The 9,888-nt window shown below is 36.8% G+C and overlaps 1 protein-coding gene across 4 annotated transcripts in view; it reads left to right on the forward strand.

Moving 5' to 3' along the window:
* The window catches only part of LOC107083936 (microphthalmia-associated transcription factor-like), a 46,210-nt gene that overhangs the window by 13,385 nt on the left and 22,937 nt on the right, over positions 1-9,888 (forward strand). For 3 of the 4 annotated variants that reach the window (XM_015373530.1, XM_015373531.1, XM_015373533.1), the window contains exon 2: positions 6,292-6,532. In XM_015373530.1, the coding sequence (XP_015229016.1) occupies positions 6,292-6,532 (241 nt within the window). The remainder of the gene's footprint in view (positions 1-6,291; positions 6,533-9,888) is intronic. The other variant, XM_015373532.1, reaches the window with a different exon arrangement.

Raw genomic sequence — 9,888 nt, forward strand, 5'->3', positions numbered from 1 at the left:
CTAGTTCTCTGGTTGAATAATATCACTTGATCAAGCCTTTTCTAATATGCCACACTACAAAATGAGCAATAAAAGTATGTAAGATTTGTCCGGATATTGTGTGGGATCACTACTGAGAGCTGCAATATTAGATACTGTATTGGAAATGAAAAAGCTGTATTTGCCTTTTGGCTGCAACAAATGATTATTTTGCAAATCGATTAATCTGTCGATTATTTTTTGGGATTAATAATTGGAAAGTCAAAGGCTCCTCGAAATGACTTTTTACAGAATCAAACCAGGTGAAACTAACACTTTTCCAATTGAGGAGTTCTAGATAGAGCATATTGACAGATGGAAAATAAAAATGTTGGTATAATTACTGCTCTAAATGAGTTTCTCTGTCTGCCAAAGGCATGTTTTTGAGTTTTTACTCCAGCTAACAATTAATCCATTAATAAATTAGTTGATAATTATTTCAACAATTGTTTCAGCCCTAAACATTATTAGCAACAAATTTTCTAGGATCAGAGCCTTTTATGGTCACCCAAAAATGCTGATATGTTATCCTTATGCCAAGCTGTAGCTAGCTTTGAGGTAAGCTTCTGTGTCATTTTCCTTCCTGGCTTTTATCTGAAGATTTTCCTTTATATGGAACCATTTTATTTGTTAATGATGCCATTTTATGTGAAATACATAACCTCCATGGGCGCATCATGAAGCTTCCACCACCATACTTGAGAACTGGGATAGTGTTGTCAGGGTCACAGTAGGTTTTTTTTTTTATAATTCCTACTTGGTCTCTACATCAGTAGTGGGGCTACATAGTATGGAAAACCCACTTTTTATCCTGTTTTTTTTTCCTACCAAAAAATATATAATCTAAAATGTCTACATAATGTTAGTGAAGTATGACATTCATTATGCTGACAAAGACCAATAAAGCTGATTCTTATTTTTTCATTTCAATATCAACATTGACACTGAAAAGAATAGTGATATTGGAATACAGTTATTATTGCCGAATAGTTTAATGTAATATGTGCCCATGCACGGTAATATGTACTCGGATTGAAACTTTAACTGAAATGGTTCTTGAACCTAATAAAGTTTATAGAACAAAAGAGGATCAAGATCACAGAGAGACATAAATGGCAAAGAGATTTAAGGAAAGTTTAGCTTTATTTTAATTGATATGATCAACCTCACATGTAACAATCATAATGCCACCTGTATTTTTCTCTTTATTCTGCAATATTCAGTAGCCTCCTGGACTTTGCTCATTAACAGCTTGGCGAAATATCTTGCCCAAAGTTCAGCATCACAGTTTTTAGGAAAGGCTATGCATCAGATCAGAGAAGTTCATAGTTGGCTAATTGAAGCCTCAAGCTAAAAATGTACCTCCATGGGTGGTGTAGTAGTAGCTTCATTTGCAAACTAATTGGAATTGCTCAATCCCTATAAACTCTAAAAAAAATCAACACTGTATCTAGGAGGTATAAAGAGGAGTTTGGGTATGGATTGCATTTTCATATTGTCACCTTCCCTAGCACATCCCTGGTAAAACCACAAAGTGGCAAATACAAGAAACAATTTTTCTTCACATAGAGGAGCACAGAAGGCTAAGATTACAACAGTTTATTCTCAATTATTAAAACTTATAGGAAAGGAAAGCCATCTGTGTTTCCCCATGTGTTACTTTAGACTGGTGGTTAGGTGGCTGAGAAAAGAAGACAGATTTCCATCTGTTCTAAAAGACTAATTTTGTCATTTGAATAAAAATCAAAACAATAAAATATCCCCAAACTGTAGTGATCGGTTTTATATTATTTTATTTGAAGTATGTAGTAGTAATTATTGTTTTATATTACTACCTCAGATAAACATGTTAAAGTTTGTAATATTTTTGCAATTTGTTCCATGTAATCACAAGAAAAGAGGAAATAAAGGAAATGAAAGAGTTGGACTGTTTTAGGAATTTAAACATTCAAAGAGAGAAGCAGATTAAAGAATTAAAGAGAACAAAAAGCCTTCAGTGGAAACAAAAAGTTTCAGTCGTAGATCCTGAATCGTTATTTAGAAATTTCTTGAATAAAAGGAAACACAGTCGCCTAAAGCCAAACACTCAGAGGCTGATGCCATGTACCAAAAACAGTTCAAAGGAACTTTTGTAGAAAAAGGAAATGACTGTCAGATTGAACGACTTAAACCTCTGCAGAGCTTTAAGACCAAGCTGAAATTCAGCTTTTCCTTTTAATTTTTGTTCTTTAATATGAACTATTTTGGCTCTAATTGTCTCCCTCTGATTACCGGAGGACAGGTCAGTCCGTGAGGTATTAGACCGTGAGACTATACGTGGTGCTGGAAGAGAACTATAGCACGTTGACGGCTCAACAGCCAGTGAATATGCCACAGACAGAGGCGGTGTTTGACCGATCTGGCTAATTAGTGCGATTACTGCACAGCTGGATTGGCCAGACTTTTTACGGTGTTGTATCAAAAGGATCACTCACTCGATGAAGGCTTCGTCCCGACAACTTCTGCTTCAACAGAGTCTCTCTATTTTAGGACTGCTAGACTTTGTCTGGGGAGCAGCCGTCTAAATTTAAGAGAGTGGGAAAACTGAAGAAGCCTGTTCTTTAAAGTTCCTCTTTCGCAGAGGTTAAAATCTGTGAATCTTAAACTTTGTTAAGTTTATGCTTAAAACAGTTCAGTGTTCTCAGAAAATGGTTTGTCTTTTAAGAAATGACCTTTTTTTAGGATACATTTAATGAGGAGTTTTAAGAAATAGTATTTAGGGAGAGACATGTTAGATTTTTTTAATTTTGTTAATAACTAACCTGTGTTAGATGGCTCTCTTTCTTTCCTTATTTAGAATAAATCCAGTTTAGTCAGACCCAGAGGCTGCTGAAACTAAGCTTGACTGACATGCTAAAAAAAAGCTAACTTCTACTATCTTAAAACAATAAGTCTCAAAAATGACAAAAGCAGTTCATCTGAGAAATGTTGCATGTTTTTGTTTTTTTTCCAACCAAAGTTATGTTTGTATTAGACAGTTATAAAAATATGCTCACAAAGGAAACACGCAGGGTAGAAAATGGTCCAGAAAAACATTCTTGCATAAAACCCTCTACCGACTTCCTTCATTTTCCAATAAAAAGAGTCCGACAAAGAGATCAATCATGATATTGGGATTGCAAGATGAAATTGGAGCAAAGTTTGCAGAAACTGAAAATTGTTTTTTTTTTTTTTTTTTTTTTTTATTTCACAAATAAAGGTCAAAGTTTAAAGGATTGGAAAGTATTTTTGAAAGAATCTTCAGTCAGTATAGGATCATTTAGAGCAGGTTTGATTTGTCTGTCTTGTTTTTTAATGGTCTAATTTTGAGATGGAGTTAATGGATAAAAAAACATTAATAATTGCTCCTTTCAGGTTTTCACTAGTATAATAAAGGTTTCATTGTGTGTTTTAAGAAACCCTTTTTGAAAAGCTTTGAAGTAAAGGTTTGATCTTTCCAAATAAAGGCAGATAGCATATTTCTTAGAAATTCTGAAATAGCCCTTTCATCATTTGTTCTGAACTGACAGGCATACACTTTCAGAGATTATACTGCACATACAGATGCCCTTTTAGTTTTTTTCCTCTGATTTTAGGCAGCAATGCAGTAATGCGCTGTTTATTTTAAAAAAAGTATTACTGTCAATGTTTGCTTTAGCAGGACTGTACAACATCAGACCTACGTAATACTGGTTATTTGATTACCGTAGTTTCTATATAATCGAAAAATAAAATTTTGATCTTTTTAGATTATCAAGTACTCTTGCTTTTTAGACAAACAAGCCCCCATCTTCAATATATTTAATTAGTGAATTCTGAAGAGGAAATGTTTTTGTTTTTTTTAACTGAGCTCTGTACAGCCAAGGGGAAGAGCTGCCCACATCCTTTCCACCAACAATGAGGTTGTTGATGGAAAGGATCTAAGCATTCTAAAAGTGATTCAAAAAGGTTCCCAGAATTAAAGTATGTAAACAATTTATGATAATCTTTATCTCTTTAGTTATATTACCCTATGTTTTATATCGTGTATGACTACGTCCAAGTTGTAGTTTGACTTAGTTAAAAATCTGTTGTTAGTTTTAGAAATGGGCAATCAGAGGGTCAGGGTGATATGATCTCCAGCAAGGGCCCAAACAGGTCACCAGTCCATTTCAGGGCAACACAGAGACAAACAACCATTCAAACCCATTTTTAAGGAGAATTTAGAGAAGCCAATTAACCTAACAGTCATGTTTTTGGACTGTGGGAGGAAGCCGGAGTACCCAGAGAGAACCCACGCATGCTCAGGGAGAACATGAAAACTCCATGCAGAAAGACCCTGGGCTGGGAATTGAACCCACAACCTTGCTAGAAGGCAGCAGTGCTACCCACTGCTCCACAGAGCAGCCATGTTGCATGACAGTATTGGTAAATATTGCATTTGTGTCCATTGTAAGCCTTTTCTGCTGCTGGACTTTGTGGTACTGGCTAAACATTACATTAGCATGTGAAATGATAGTTAATTACATTCAGGATGTTTTAGCCTGCAATTACTGCCCTCCAAAGAGTACATTGCAATATGCATATTGCAGACCCTGAAACTGGAGTGGTGGCATTTTTGTGATACATTTTCTGAGCCCTGTAGGCAGATATTCCTAAATGTGTTCTTAAAATCTCAAATGTTTATGAAAAATGGGTCCTTTAAATAAGAATTAGGAAAAAAAGAAACAGACCTGACGCATCCATCCATCCATCCATCCATCCATCCATCCATCCATCCATCCATCCATCCATCCATCCATCCATCCATCCATCCATCCATCCATCGTTTTCTCTGCCGCATGATGGAGGTTCTTCTTGTTCACATTGGATGTTGGAGGGTACATCCTTTTCCCTGACTGTTGGTTGCAACTTAATTTGATCCAATATTAAACTGGATTGCCGCTGGTATTGAACAAATTAACTGTTACCCGAATTACAAGACTCTTTAGCTATGCAACATAATGATATTAATGACATACTGTAGGATAATGACATTAAACAGCAAGTTAATAAATAACAGTAGTGAAACTGCTGTGTAAGGACAGTGGGAAAAAAGTATTTCGTGATATGATTCGATCTGAAAAATTAATATGAGAATCTATTCAGAGTTTGAAAATATATTTACCCCGTGCTACAATAAAATCCCCTCCCTTTAAACACTTTCAGGCTCAGTATAGGTTGATTCAGAATGGATATACAATCCCTCCAGAAGGTTTTGGGTCTGCCTTGGTGTATCCTCCCAGTTGCACATTCTAGGATCACACTGTGAAACAGGCCTGACAATCAGTCACTTAGATTTCCAAGCAAAGCAAGCTACTGCCCATATTTAAACTTTCATTGAATTCCACAAACAGGATCAGAAGATGGGGGAAGGCCTGGCATAGTCCAGCCTGTACTAGAGTCCAAAGTTCCACATGTAGTGTCCAGGGTGGAGGGGTCAGCTGAAATCTTACCTGCTCACCTCCGAGTCCTGGAGGCATGCAGTTCCTGAAGAGAAGGAAGATTGCAGCCAGTTACCTTTTTTGCAGAAATACACTACAGTCTGCTCTTGATCTTGCTGCTTTTCAGGAGAGAGGGATGGACTCACTGATGTTGGAGTAGAAGTGCACCATTGTTGTTTTTGGCAGAAAGAACTTTGGTAGCTGCAGGAAGTGCATCCTCTGCTGTGCCTTGTTGTGAGTGAGATGATGTTCAGCTCTCAATTGAGATCCTATGTGATGATGATGTTCAGGAGGCAGGAGTCCACAGTGGTGACTAGACTCATAGAGATGGATGGGGCTGTGCTTTTGTAAAAGTTTATCTCTACCATTTTTAGAGCATTGAGCTCCAGATTGCATTGGCTGCACCATTTGCACCAGTCTCCTACCTGTAGACAGACCCTTTGTCCCCAGAGATGATTCTAGTAATGCTGTGTCAGCTGCAAAATTCAGGACCTAGACAAATTGGTGACCCGAGGTGCAGCTGTTGGTGTACAGGGAGGAGAGCAGAAAGGAAAAAAAAAAAGTTTTTTTCAGTCATTTGTTTTGTCTGCTGTTTTTTTTATCATTTTGTGCCCTCCTTTTATCCATCCCTTTCTTTTTTCTCTGCTTGACCTCTTCTTCCCCGCATGACCTTAGTCTACACTCCCTCTAATAGCACCTTCAACTCTCCATCTTTTCACTCATCTTATCTTTGTAGTCAGGCTCTCTGGGAATCACTCATTCGACATCTTTTCTCTACCCCTCCTCTCCACAGCAGCCCATCGGACCAGCATGGCTCCTCCAAGCCCCCACTGAGCTCCTCGGCTGTGACATCTCGCATCCTGCTGCGGCAACAGCTAATGCGGGAGCAGCTTCAAGAGCAGGAGCGGCGGGAGCAGCAAAGACAACAGTCCTCCCATTACTCACAAACCACAGCGACCCAGACCCCTGCCATCAATGTCAGCGTCCCTGTCGGTGTACCTGAAGGAGCACAGGTGCCAATGGAGGTGCTTAAGGTACGCGGCATTCGCTCCAAGGAAGGAGGTGGAGTGTGTCAGCTTTTTTTAATTAGCAGGCTTGGTTCTGTATAAAGTTTCCATCTCTGGAAGTTGTATGCGTCACTGCCCCAGTCTAAAGGGTCCAGTTGTATTAATAGATGCTGGTGACTCGAGTGTGGGCAGTCAGGCAGTTGTGGTTTTACTACAACTGGCTGAAAAAAAAAATCTAAAAGAAAAATCACCCAGGAGTGAGTGAAGTGTGTTAAAATGTGAATATGGGGATTATCTTTCCTGAGAGAATTCCTCTTTAATGCACGCTGTGCTTCCAGCCGTTTGGTTTTAGCCATCTTTAATCCTATTTGCTCAGCTACGTTCACATCTTTTCGTAGCTTTGATTCCCTCGCAGTCGGAGGGACAGAAGACTGTTCAGATTTTCTGTCTCAGTAGAGAGCAGTGGGTTTTGCTTTTACATTTCCATCAAGCATATAGGTAAGTTTTATTCTTCAACGTATTCCACCGTGCATTTTTAAAATCTTATTTCTTTTTTTTAGCGATTTCTTTTAACAATGAATATCCTTGGAAAATGTGTTGAGTTGTGTTGCATAAACGTAAACCCTACTGAAAATCTCATCGCCATCTACACTTTTTGATCCTTCTTTTATAAATATGCTCCTATACTATTTACTTGTATGTTTTTGCCTTAATGCACATTTATTTCTATGATATGAAAAACATTTGCATGTGGCTGTGATTTTTGGAAAGTTTTTTTGGACACAGAATGCTACTAGAACATTACTTGCAGTTTTCTTGAGTGTTTTATTGGGAAAATAACTTTTCCAATTATTTATGAAGGAGTTAGCTTTTATATGTTGTATATTTGATGGTGTTTTTTTTGGAACCATTTACATTTTCCCTTGTATCAAATATATCAAATATACAACATATATAGAAGTTTATGTGTCAGAAAGTGCATAACATATTAGTCTTCTTAAAGTTAGTTTGCTGAGAGGATTCAATTTCATTCAGCATTAGTAATGTTTTTTTCTTAATTTAATCACTGCCATAGAAATTATAATCATATGCTTTGTCAGTCATGGATTTGACGCTGTATCAAATTCACATAGACATTTTAGAAGCCGTAAAGATAAAAATTGACTATTGAAAAGTAAAAATTTGTATTTGTTTGCACAAAATGATAAGTATGTCAATTCAGTGCGTTCCACATTTATTAGTACGCTAGTAAAGATCTGTAAAAAGTATTAGAGTTAATTGCCTTTTCCAGTTGCACAATCTCACATGGATAATTCACAGACCGTTTCCATGACTGTCATTATAGTCAAGTTCTGCCTTAATGTTTGGAGGTTTTTCATCTCTTTTCCCATTTTTAAAAATGGATAAGAGAAATTGTTTCTGTGATGCAGAACATTTACATCCTGGTTTAGGAAGAATCCCAGATTAATAATTGACTAACAACAAAGTATACATTTTTAAAAAACACTTAAGTTGGATGTTTTAATCAGGACAGTTAGCTGCATTAATTTAATTAACTGTGAGTATGTAAAACACAGGGGTTTTCTCCCTAGTTTTCTTTCATTATAAATAAATGCAATGTATTAAAAGGTAGACATTTTTTACTTTTTCCAGTTACAATGATGCCTTTCCAATGAAATGTCCAATTTCTGTTTTAAAATAGTGATACTTATCATGATCTCTAAAGGAAAACAAATTATTAAAATTTTTGAAGATGGAGAATTTCCTTTAAAGTTACAGGGAAATACTCAATCCATCTGTAACAAACATTTGGAGGTTGTGTGCTCATATTTTGTTCACACTGGGTTTGTGTTGCATGGGTCAACTTTGAAAACAAATACGTTGAAGTGATTACCTTCTCCTTTCAGGATAAACAAGACCTGCTCTCCATAATCTGGAGGTCTTTGAGAGCTTTAGGACGCCCCCACTCTGAACTCTCACCCTGAGTATAATACATAAAGTTAGAGTAATTTCTCTGCATTTGGCAGAGCTTACAGAAATTCTTCTCTGACTGAGGTCTTCAAAATCAAAAGGCGGTTCCAGTTTTGCACTGTTGAGCTGGGTTAACCTGCTCCCTGTCTGTAGGTAGATTAGCAGAGTCCACACAGAGCTCAGGGGTACCAGGCAGAGCTGCTGAACCGTAGAGAGTGCAAACATTAAGCTCAGATGAGTTTATCTAAAGACTGATTGGACCCTTAATTAACCAAGTGACCTCTGACCTCCTGGGGGAATAAGTATGGGATCGGTTTAGGGATCAAGACCAAGGGGAGCACAGCCTTACCACACACCGAACGCTAATTCAGTGAAGAATGCTTGTAATTAGCCTTCATTGCTTTAATTCCATTGCATATTTAAGAAAATCCACTGCTTTGAAATTTGTGCAAGGTTACTTCCTAAAAGTGTAAAAAATGTCTTAGTTTATTTAAGAGACTTAGGTACCAATAAAAAAACAATGTACTATTCTCAATTTTTGTGATTTTTTTATTAAACTTTTTCCTACTAACAAATAAGAACATCTCTCAGAGTTTTTGCTTTTTTTTTTTTTTTTTTACTTCTCTGCCTGAGCTGTCATTACCTAAATCAGGAACAGAAGTGATGAGGGCAGTATCTGTAAAGCAGGGTTTTACAAGCACAAAAGAAAAAAAAGTGATACTGGGCTTGACATTTTTAACTGTTTTAAGGATGTTGCAGCAATTAGCATGATTAGAGTGGTTATTCTTGGCACAAAAGAGTGTTTTTCCCCCCAAAGGTTAGATGGGTTTCTCTTTGGTCATCATTGGTTCTTACCTTATAATCTCCCATGCAAGCAATTTAATGCAGTCTCTTTTTCAAATGCTCTTTATTAAGCTCGACCCTAACTAAGGAAATTGAGGCCTGCAGTTCTTGAAGTAAATTTGGCAGGTAGGATGGTTACCAGCTGTTCCACCATGTTTGGTTTTTTTCTTTGTGAATAATAACTCTTGCTTAGCCTCTTAATGATGCGTAAGCAGTAGCTTTTTGGGTGTTCTTAATACTAATTCTTGGTTAAGACAGGTTTCAGTAAAATAGTTATTTTTTTCATCACCTTCCCACAGCCTGAATAAATTGCAAATGTCTTAACTTTTTGTAGAAGCTCTTTGCACCATCTGACTTTCCTTAATTTCTTTTTACTCTTTATTTTGCCAATAATCTTGCAAGAGAATTGTTTTACCACTGGTGGCTCATTTTTAAACCAGTTCCTTTTGATAAATTTCTTCATAGCTACCATCATTTTTTTCTTTCAAGAAATATTTGTCTTTTAAAGGCACACTATGCAACATTTTTCAGTTAATTAATGTGTTCCATAACGTTTTGGATGATTAAAT

This window comes from Cyprinodon variegatus, unplaced genomic scaffold, assembly GCF_000732505.1.
Source record: "Cyprinodon variegatus isolate N-32 unplaced genomic scaffold, C_variegatus-1.0 Scaffold87, whole genome shotgun sequence".
NCBI lineage: Eukaryota > Metazoa > Chordata > Actinopteri > Cyprinodontiformes > Cyprinodontidae > Cyprinodon > Cyprinodon variegatus.